Source organism: Vicugna pacos, chromosome 10 (genome assembly GCF_048564905.1).
Source record: "Vicugna pacos chromosome 10, VicPac4, whole genome shotgun sequence".
NCBI classification, from domain to species: Eukaryota; Metazoa; Chordata; class Mammalia; order Artiodactyla; family Camelidae; genus Vicugna; species Vicugna pacos.
Window position 1 is genome coordinate 59799459 of NC_132996.1, and position 11324 is coordinate 59810782.

Genomic DNA, 11324 nt, shown 5'->3' on the forward strand with positions numbered 1-11324 from the left:
AGAACAAGTCTGTGCCCCAGTGGAGCTTATATTCCATCTGAGGGAGACAGATCCTAAAGGAACCATGCAAGATCATGTCAGATGACAAGTGCTTTTGGGGAAAATAAAATTGAGTGACCTCATGAAAGAGGGGCTGGAGAAGGGGGTTATTTTAGATGGAGTATCGGACCCACATAGTGAGCAGAGCCAGCCTTCCAAGAACTGGGGGAAGAGCATTCCAGGCAAAGGGAGTAGCAAGAAGAGACCCAGGGGCGGAAACAAGCTTATCCTATTCCAGCAACAAGGGGAGGGAGGCTGGTGCAGCTGGCATGTCCCGAGTGAGGAGCTGGGATGCGATGAGGACAGGTGCAGCAGGAGCGCCGTGTAGACTCAGCATCCACGAGGAGGGTTAGGATTCCGTCGTCAGAGCGCAGGGAAGGCACTGATGGGTGGTCAGCGGGTCAGAGGCATGACCTGGTTTCTGTTTTAAAAAGCTCGCTCTGCCTGCTGTGTGGAGGGACAGTATGGGCAAGAGTCCCCAATTATAGGGAGGCTAGAAAAGAGGCGGCTACATGTGTCCAGGCAGGAGATGGCAGCAAGGCCCGGGTGGTGGTAAGAGACAGGGAAGTAGACAGACTTGCTGCATTCTTAACCTCCACCTTCAGCTCTGAGATGATCAGTAAGGTCAGACTGGCAAGAACGTCACATTTTTTCTAGTTTGTCCAGCCCACAGGTGAGGGCACTGCTCATTCTGGCTTTAGGAGGCCCAGCCAGCATGGCAGAGGGAAATTTCCACCTTCAGGGCGAGGACAGCAGACAGGCTGCATCAATCTCTGGCCTTAAGCCCATGTGCTTTGGGGCCCAAAAGCTGGCTTTGCTGCCAGTGGTCCTGCCTGTGCTCTCTTTGGACATTTCCAGGCAAGGTTGATGCTGAAAAGAAGGCCTAGGGGCACGTCTGAGAAGCACTGTGCTGGTTACATTGATGAGCCAGGTTCCCTGTCCCCCAAAGAGCTGCCACTGCAGAGTTAAGGGTCATCTTGGCTCAACGCACAGTCTGTGTGACACTTTGACCCACTTTCCTACAGGTCCAAGACCACTACCTGGTGGCCCAGCATCCCCCAAACGCAAGCTGGAAGCAGCAGAGGAGCCTCCTGGTGAAGAACTCAGCAAACGGGCCAGGGTGGCAGAGTTGCCCTCCACAGAGCTGCCAGGCAGGGATGTCTGAGAGTGAGTGACAGCAGCTGAGAGCTTCAGGGAGGGAGGTGGGAGAGAGGTGGGGGTGGGTTTAGAACACTGCTGCCCTGCCAGCTCAAGGTTAAAACTCAGCAAACGAGATTACAACCTGGGGGGACTACTATAGGATTTTTTAGGATTTCAGCTCAAAAATCCTACCCTGACTTATACCTTCTAAAATTAAAAAGGGGGTTAAAGCCCTGATCTTTCTTTGCCAGCTAAGGGAAAAGAATTATTAGACTCTTTCTACCTATTAAAGTGAGCCACATCCAAAAAAAAAGCGGACGTGAAGACTGGACGAAGCTGTGGGAGAATTGGCCCAGTGGCAGGGCCTGAGCGTGCCCAAGCCCCTCTGCCGTCACCCCGATGGGCTGTGTTCTGTAGGCAGGCCAGCAGAGGGCAGCACCTACCTTCAGAAGACAGGCTTAGGGGTGTTTGGAGGCTCACTCAGCCCAGCCCCACCAAAGGACCAGGAGATCCCAGCTCCCCATCTATCTGTGCCTCTTACAGCCGCTCCTCCGTTCTCACCTTTCTTGTGGCTTTGGCTCTACACTTCCTTGTCAGTGCTCATCTTTCTTGGAAGCCCCCTGAATGTCTTTAAAAAATAAAAACTGGCTCCTTCCCCAGAGCAGGAATGGCCTTTTATGCCTTTCTGTGAGAGATGTAAATTACTGTCCCCTTTGAGTCATCATCTCAGGCTGTTCCCTATGTGCCAAGTCTGCATCATTAGATTGGAGAGTGATTTTCTCCATGGAGCTGATTGATTCTTTTTTCCAAACCCCTCCACTTCACGGCCAGGCCAGGCCATCTAGTTGGAGCATGAAGACTTAAATGCTGCGTGAGATAATGAGTGTTTGACGCTTGTGCCCTTTATCCTGCTGGACTTGTCATAGACGTTGCTGATGGACAGACTGTGTTACCTTGTTCTGAGAGTACTGGCAGCCTAGATACAACTCTCTTAGTCATCTGTTAACTCTGTGGTACTAAGTGAAGTTCATCCTGTCTTAAAAATCTGGAACTTACCAGGCTGCTACTCTGACTTTCAGGTGAGAAGACCAAAGAACAGAGAGGTTAAACATCTGGGTCAAAGTTGCTCAGTAAGCTAATGACATCCAATTCAGCATAAAACTGTTGCCAGCAAGTGTGTGAGGGAGAGGGGCATAGAACATATGAAATGTGATACGACGCCATCCACAAGGACTTAATAGTCTGCTTAGGAGAAGAAAACAAATAACTGATAATTCCTAGACAAGTGATACAGACTCTTCAAGCTTATTACAAGACAGCTCTTGGTGGGCTGGGGTGATCCTGGAGTACAACACAGAAGTTTCCCCTAGGGGGCTGGGGAGATGAATTGGATTTAGGCAGCAAGGAGGGCATTTCAGATAAGAAAAACAGCTTAATGATTGTGTAATTTTGTACTAATTATTTAACCATTATGAGACTTGGTTTCTCACCAGAAATTAGGTTCTTGTTACAAAGATTAAATAATTAAATATATATGTCAGTTAATGTGTGGGGCTGCTAGGAATAGAAAACCTGACTGCTGTGGCTAAAACAAATACAGGTTTATTTTTCTTACCGAACAAGAAAGAGATCCAGAGCTGGGTGTTGCTGGTTTTGGTTTGGTGGCTCAACAATGTCAGAGCCAGCTTTTCTGAGATTCTCTTGCTTCATGGCCTCAAGGTGGCTGCCACAGCTTCAGCCATCAGTTCCTCATTCAAAGCAGGAATGAGAAGGAATCGCAGAGACAGCTGCACTCATTCATTCATTAAACATTTATCAAGTGATCACAATTTGCCAGACATGCTGTAGACATTGAGGTATGGTTGTGAACAAGACTGACAGTCCCTTCCCTCTTGGGTGTGTCTTTGTAGGATGAGACAGACAATAAACAAATAGATACATCATGTGCCAAGAGGCCCTAAGTGTGTGAAGGAAAAATCAAATTGAGTAAGAAGATAAAAAGTAAAGGTTGGGGCACAGTGGAGTTTGCAGTTTTGTATTATGAGGGTTGTCAGGGAATGCCTCTCTTCTGTTTATCAAGAATATTAAAGCTTTCCCAGGATACCCCTCCCCAGCTTTTTACATTGGCCTCATGACCCAAAATTTAGTCCCAGAGCCACCCCCCAGCTGGGAAATAGGGATGTGGATTGTCAGGATTGGTTGGACCGTTGATTTTCCAGCTTGAATGAGCAATAGAACCCCCTAGAGAATTTGGTAAGCCACAGGTGGCTGGGCCCCAGCCCTAGAGTTTCTGACCTGGTGGGTCTGGGGTGGGATCCGAGCGTTTGCACTTCGAACAAGTTCCCAGCAGTTCATGACGCTGCTGTTCTGGGACTGTATTTTGAGAATCACAGACTTAGACCACTCGTGATCCATTGTCTGGGCTGGGCCCATGACCCACTGAACAAAATCCAGGTTCTGTTAGCTAGGAAGCTGAACACTGGCCAGTAGCTAACAGTGTCCACATAATATACCAGACACTTAGCCAGGCCCTGCCTCATAAGTTCATAAGTGAAGTGGCAGCTATCACTATTATTACGAATATTGTTATCATTATTATTTCAGAAGAACATAAGGTTACAGTTGGGTCTGATCATGTAGGGTTTTAGATATCAGGCAGGTGAGTCCTTGGAGTTCTCTCTGAGAGCCTAGGAGCGTTTCGGAGCAGGAGAGCGAATGATCAAACTGGCAGTTTGGGAAGATTCACCAGGCGTGGGCTGGGCCCTGCAGAGGACATGGTGGTGGGGAGGCAGCCAGCTGAGAGGCTGCAGCGGTAATTCCAAGTGGACACTTCAGGGTGCAGTGGTCGGCGCCTGTCTCTTGTTTTGTGGTCCAGGAGATGTCTGGTCAGCCTACAGCGATATCAAGGACTGATTCTCAGAATTTAGCCCTTAATCGTGGCTAATTGGTTGGAGGTGGGGGCCAGGAGAGGACAGGACAGACATCTGTGTTCTTGGGAAACTGAGAGAGAGGAGTGCACTTCTGTTTCCCCGTGTGTTGGCCGTCGCACCTGGGCCTGAAGATGTTCAGCGTCCTCATCAGTAACACGGTGGAGACAGCACCTTGTCCCCTGCCCCACCCATCCAGCATACACACTTGGGAAAGAAACGGAAAATCCTTATGTGAAAAGCCTTTGAATAAGTAAAACGCACCACGCAGATGAACTCACATTACCATCTTGCACATGCTTCCGAGGGAGTCTTTGGTTGTGTTATGGTTACTCCAGTCAGAGCCAGCACACTGGGCCAGCTGGACCACAGAGCAGTGGCCCCAGGGCCTGAATTGACAGTCTTACTGCGCCTTCTCCCTTCTCCTCTCTTTCAGTTTTAGTTGTGTGACTTGGGCAGGATTCATAACCTTTCTGAGATGCTTTAGCTGTCAGGTGTGCATAGTCATTCTTTACCAGCCTGAAGGCTCATCCTGGACCCACTGAGGCTCTGTTTAGCTCCAACCTCTGTAGTTTTGTGATTCTGTTATTTCTAATGCCTCAGGTCTGGACAATGATTTAAACTGATCTTGTGGGAAAACACACCCTGATATCAGTAGCTTCCATGCTTACTGCAAACCCACGTCAGTATCTATTCTGCATTTGGCTTTATCGTACAGTGTTCACTAAACTGAAAAATAAGCCAGCCCCAAATAGCTGTCGGTTCAGATGCTTCCCATAATCCCCAAAGCTGCTGACTGCCGAGGATTCCATCAGCCTCGAATTGTGTACAGATTCATCTTATTGGTCCGATTATTTTACCACGAGGGGAACAGTTCACGTGATCCATTTGCTGTTCTGCTGGTACAGAGTGATCTGTTGAGAGAAGCCCGCTGAATACAAAGGGTTTCTGGCCAAGGATCATCTCTTCCCCTCCCCCTCCCAAAGCGCACCAGAGCTGGGGGCCTCCCTGAGGAAAACCTGACTTCTGGAAGCTGTTCGTTGCCTTTTTGACGTTTGTTACCCCTCCTTACGTGAAACAGCGCTTGTGAAAGGCTCCGGTCAACCTGTAAAATGCTGCCCAGAGTGGAGGCCGTGTGGTCCCTGCCTGGGAGCAAGTTTTCCTCACCTCTCTGGCTCTCAGTTCCTGACCTGGGAATGAGAAGTTGGGACTCAGTACCCCCTTGCACCTTCCCTGGCACTTACTGAGTGGCTGTTGACTGACAGACGTCCCCTCCCCTTGGCTATAGGGTTTGTGTGGTGCAGGAAGGGCAAGTGTGTGAGGAATGAGACAGAGCTAAGAGCCCAGCTGGGGTACACAGCGGAACCTCTGGCCTTCCCTGCTCCTAACTTGGAAGCGCATAGCAAACCCTCTGCCCCTCCCAAGCACTTGGGCACAGTGCTTCACCCAGTGTGGTGGGGAGGGGTGACCCCTGAGACCTGCTTACAGCCTCCAAACAAAGTTTCTTTCAGACCTTGAGCCGTAGTGGACTCTGCTGACATAGGCGCTTGTGTACATGTTATCCACACACCCACCTGGGCTCGGGCCGGGGAAGGGTGGACTTGCAGATTTGGGTTTCTTGTTAGCACCCGGTGGACGGGAAGGGGTGTGAGGGCACAGGTACCCAGGGGGTCATCCTAACTGACACTGGCACACTGAGAGAGGCAGTCATTAACTTATTCTATGTTCCAGCCACTGCTGTGTCTTGTATTAATGACGGATTGAAAGAGTTGGACAATCATGAGACTGATTTTTTTGGCGCATGTTTTATGAGTTGATTTTTTTCCCCTTGTGCCTCTCGCCTAGCTGTTCTTCCCTTTCTTTTAGTGCTGCTGTCATCATTTTCCTGCAAGGCCTCATTTGATTTCCCCAGCCCCTCTTTCCTGCAGACTTATGCCCTAGCTTGAGAACAAGAGCACAGGGACCAGCTAATTGTCTGCTGATCAAGCAGCTTGAATAACTAGTTATTCAAGCCTTTGACTAGCTTTGTAGACAAGGACAAACTCATTCTTCCAAACCTTGGTTTTCTGTGTGTGTGTGTTTCTGATCCCAACATAGGGGGATGTGGGTCACTGGGGTTTATCTGAGGCCAGGAGGCAGCCACCTCGCTTTATGGTCTGCCTCATAGCTAACCCATGCCCAAGTCAGAGTAGGTCTGAATGAATTGTTATTATAACCACCTGACTGTACCTCACCCCCTTATCTTCTAAGCTTAGGCATCAGTTCTTAAACCCTCTGGGTGACCCATGCTTTGAAGAATCTGATGAAAGATGGAGCCTCTCCCTGGAAAATTGCACCCATTCACACACACAGAAAAATGTACACAGAATTTCAAGGTCTTCATGGACTGGCCCTTAAGCCCACCCTTGGACCCCTTAGAGATCCAAGAACCCCAGAGTGAGAGCCCTTGTCCTAAGGAATCTTCAAGTACTCTTTATCTTCCTCTATCCTGTTAGGTGGAGAGGACACAAGAAACAGAGGTAGCGCATAGGAGGACTGGTGTGTCTACTCTGCAGTCCTGAAATTCTCAGTCTCAGAAGAATCATCATCTCTTTGACTTAACAACAGTGGTCAGAGGGAGACCTATGTATAAAATATATATCCCAGTCAGCATGTTTCAATAAACATGTATATACTTTAGTGGCAGATATAATTATTTGAAGTGAAAAGTATGGCTAGGCTAGGTTATTATAGTACAGACTTAAAGGGAAAACTTGTTGAAGATATTTTAAAGAAGAAGGCACTCAGTACTGAGCCATGCAGGGACGCACTTCTGTTTGCTCTTGATTTTTCCCAGCTTCTAGGTGAACTGTCATCACCCAGATAAAATCTTCAGATTTAACATTTGTCTGAAAAGGTCTGCATGTGTCAGAAGACTGATTTTTTAATCCCTGACTCCAATGCCTTTGACCCTTGAGAGCATTTTCCCTTTTCCGTTAACATCTGGACTTCATTTATGTTGCTTGCATATTAGTCTTCATGCCACCGTGTTGAATTCCTTCTTTTTATATCCTCTAAAAGTTATCATGAGCAGTAGTACTATAATATAGAGATTACCTAGTGGTAAAAACACAGGTTTTGGAATCAGACAGACCTGGCTTTCCTGCCACTTCTGAATGTGGTAGTCATGGGCAACTTCCTTATCCTCTCTGGCTTCTGTTTTCTCATCTGTAAGAACAGAGGCCATATCTTCAGGGTCAGTGGGATCACAGCTATGTTAGTTTGTTTGGCCTCCCATAACAAAGTGCCACAGACCAGGTGGCAGGCAGCAGAAATTCTCCCACAGTCCTGCGAGCTAGAAGTCTGAGACAACTCGATGACAGGGCTGCTTTCTCCCGAGGCCTCTCTCCTTGGCTTGTAGATGGCCACCATCCCCCATCGTCTTCACTCCGTCTCACCTCTGTGTGAGTCTGTGTCCTCATTGCTCTCATGAGGACACCAGTCTTATGGGATCAGAGCCCACCCTAAACACCTCATTTTAACTTAACTACCTCTTTAAAGATCTTATCTCCAGAAACAGTCACATTCTGAGGGGACACAATTCAGCCATATCACAAGTGTACAGTGCTTGACCCGTAAGCTCAGTAATCCTTCTGGTTATCATTTGCCTCACCATCCTTTAAACCGTCCAAAGTTTTAACTGAACCCTGCGTGTCTCTTTACGCTCTCAGACGCACTAGAACTATTCAAACAGGCAACCCAGTGTTATGATGAAGCCACGTCTTCCCTCTGCCCCAGATTCAGAATGTTCTAAATCTTTAAGATGAGTCATCCTTGTGTCCCCCTCCAGCCCTCCGTCTTCTAGCACAGTGCCAGGGTTCTTTTATCTCTATGTGGAAATTTGCTCACCGGCTGATTCTAAACTCAGTCATTGCCTTCATCTTCCAAAATTACTGGTCCTGGCTGGCTTCTCATCCAACCCATTTTTTTCTGATTCTCCATCTCTGGCAGCAGCCGCTGTGCCTTGATTCAGAAACTGCCTTTGTGTCACATCTGACCAAGTGTTACCCAAGGCCTCAGGTGAGTGTCTGTGGCCTTCTCCCCCTCCTCCCCTGCTGCCCTCAGGCCCGGGGCAGAGGAGGAGCAGAGGGTCCACAGGGGAGAGCTTGTCCTGCATCAGCACCTCAGAAGCCAGTGTTCAGGCACCCGCTGACATCCCAGTAACGACCTTGTCCCCAGGTACCTTGGCCTGTTCGGTTCACTCTATGCTCTTCCCAGTTCCCCAGAGAAGCAGCTAGAGGAGCCATGTCCCTGGGCAACTGAGCGCCTCCTGAGTGTTCCTTCTTGCCCTTGTTTTTCCCTTTCAGCTGCAGCGCTGTGGCTCCGTGAGCAAAGCCTGGGTGCCCGAGCAGCCACCGTGGCAGCAGAGTGCAACCTGCAGAACAGCTGATCACCTACAGAGATGGAGCGAACATGTGTGCATGTGTGTGCGCGTGTGCAGAGGAAGGAGTGGGGGCCTGTTTGCGTGTGCATGCATCTGTGTACACTCGTGTGGTTCTGAATGCTGCCTGGGCTCGAGGAGCACCTGTAGCAGCTTCACCTCAGCCTCCGGACACCAGGCTGGAGGTCATGGCAGTGGCTTTCATCCCAGACCTGTCCCTGTGAGCCAGCTGCCTTGTCTGAGTAGAAGCGTGGTAGGACCTTAGCTGGGTTTCTGGCATCTGTCCCCCGACCCCAGCACTTCCTCCCTCCCTCCTCACATCAGACTGAGGAGCAGGGCGGGGAATCATTTCAGGCTCTGGCCCAGAGCATGCGATTTTAGAGGCACCTGGGGTCCTGCTGAGTTCCTACTTTATGACCCTGGAGGCTGGGCAGGCTGGAGCGGATGGGTGCAGTCCAGACATCATCACCTGGCCTGGCTTCTTTCTTATTTTAAAATTCTCTGCCACTGGGTTCTTCAGACTCTTCCTTGGGCGGCTGGGACTGAGCGCGAGGATGTAGACAGATCTGCAAATTCTGCCATCGTATAGAAGTACACCCAAGCACCTGACTGGAGTGCTGTATGCACAGTACAATGGAAAATAGCCTAAGAACATCTCCCTTTTCGCAGCTGAAAACCTGAGGTTAGGAACAGAATCCTAGTCTCACTGGTTCCTTCCCCAGAAGCTGAGAGCCAGCCTCAGAGCTCACTGTGGAGACTCAGTGCCACTGCCAGGAAGAGGCCAGGTTCCTGGTGGTAGAAAGCCCCCTGGTTCCTCTGGCCACATTTTGTGGCACCTCAGAGCTACCACCAAGGTCAGCTGATGCCCAGCCAGGGAAGCCATTCTGGTCTGCACTCTAGAGGCCTCCAGGGCCTGCCCGGGGCTGACCAGCATCCAAACTGCCGTGTCAGCTCTCCCAGTAGGTGGACATTAAAGACCTAGGCCGGTGGATTGCCAGGGACAATTGGAAAAGGTCCGGCCGAGATCCCACCCCGCACGCCAACCCTTCTAGAAGCAGCAGGTGGGAGGTTTGACCCAGAGGAGCCAAGGCCTTGCATTCCAGAAGCAGCCTGTGCCTCCCACCTCAAACCTCCCGCTGTCGGAGGTCTGTGCTGAGAAGGACACAATGAAAAGAAGGATGATGTGGTCAGCTGGAGCAAGTCTTCCTTCCATCCCATGGCCTGCACTTGAGCCACAGTGTGTGTATGTGTGTGCGTGTGTGTGCGCACCTGCAGGTGTATATGTTGCTAAAAGGTCAATGCCTCTTTGGATTTTTGTCCTCACGCGTAATATTGAGCTGGCCCCTGGGCCTTCTCCTCTCTACCTCCCCTGTGACCTTTCCTGGCCTCATAGCTGTTACTTCCCTTGGCCCCAGCCCTGCCCTCCACTGTCCTCTGTCCCAGGACCAGAACCCTGGGGTCAGGCTCCTGTCTCCCACATCTGTCCAGCACATCAACAGGCTTCTTCCTGAGATGTCCTCAGGCTTTCTCAGCCAGAGAGCTGCCTTTAGAGTCCAACTCTTGTATGTATGTCACCCTCACTAGAAATGTTCCGTAGTCATGTAGGGGGAGCAGGGCACGCAATGGTTTGTATTCGCAGCATTGGGTTGGGGGACTCACTGTTCCCTGAGCCCCAGCCAGGAGGAAAGAGAATCAGGACTGTTGCCAGGAGAGTAGGGCAGGCCTGGAAGGGCTGGTCTGAGAAACCAAGAAGACTGAGGGGTTAGGGCCAGAGCCAGTATTTATTTAGCAGCACCTTCAAATGTTAGGATGATTCCCTTTTCCTACCTGTTTGACGATGGCTCTCCCTAAGGTCCAAGTTGGCAGGACCACCTCCCCCTACTTCACCATCCCTAGCATGCTGGCCCATTCCCAGTAGAACGAAGCAGTCCACTCAGAGCTGGGAGGGGTGGGGTGACAAGAGGGTGCATCCAGTGTCCTGGAGCTCCACTGTGGCTTCATGCCTCCCCTCTCCTGGCCCAGGTGTCCCTGGGACCTGCTGCAGCAGAGCATTGCCCCAAATCCTGATCCAAGGGCCAGCATGGGGAGGAGATGGGTGCAGGCCAAATGCACTTTATTCAGAGATTTTCTGTTGCTGGGAAGGTGTGTTTCTCCCACAGTTTGTGAATATTCACGTGTTTCATAAAGGTCTGATCCTGTCTGAGCAAAGCTGTGATGTCAATTTTGTGGGGGTCTGGGGATTGGGAGGCAGTAGGGCTCAGCCTGAGTGAAGCATTAGGCCAGACTGTCTTAATTCTGCTGGAACCTGGAGGCTCTCACCCTCCTTGGAGGTGGCAGGGAGGAGGGGACAGGAGATGGAGGAATGGGAAGGCTCCCAGTTGAGCAACTGGAACAGACTAGTGGCTCCTCCAGAGCTTGGGCAGAGTTGAGGGTCAGTTGGCCAGAATGGTACAGAGCACGCCAGCCCTGGGATGAGGTTCCTGAGTGCTGTCCTGTAGGGACCCAGTCTCTTGGCCCACTTAAACCCCCAAGCAGTCGGCAGGGCCCTCTCCAGGCCCTCGATCCGTTATTTACCTCAACTCAGCCACATAAGCCGCAGCTGCTTGGTGCAAAGGGGATGCAAGCCCTCTGGTTTTGGCTACATGGTCAGATCTGCCCACAGCCAAGCCCAGAGCCTGGATGCTGACTTTGTCTCATGCCATCTGGCCAGTGTGGCCCCCCTCTGTGGTGTGCATAGGCTTTCCTGTGAGTTTTATAGTCTTGGGCCACTGGATGTGAAATCTGTTAGCCCACACCCC

At 50.5% G+C, this 11324-nt stretch overlaps 1 protein-coding gene across 1 annotated transcript in view; it reads left to right on the forward strand.

The window, feature by feature from the left end:
- CRY2 (cryptochrome circadian regulator 2) overlaps positions 1 to 10734 on the forward strand; it is a 31924-nt gene extending 21190 nt beyond the window's left edge. The window contains exons 11-12 of the mRNA XM_006212314.4: positions 1065 to 1206; positions 8453 to 10734. Of these exons, the coding sequence (XP_006212376.2) occupies positions 1065 to 1204 (140 nt within the window). The 3' untranslated portion in view covers positions 1205 to 1206; positions 8453 to 10734. The remainder of the gene's footprint in view (positions 1 to 1064; positions 1207 to 8452) is intronic.
- Positions 10735 to 11324: the final 590 nt, after the last annotated feature.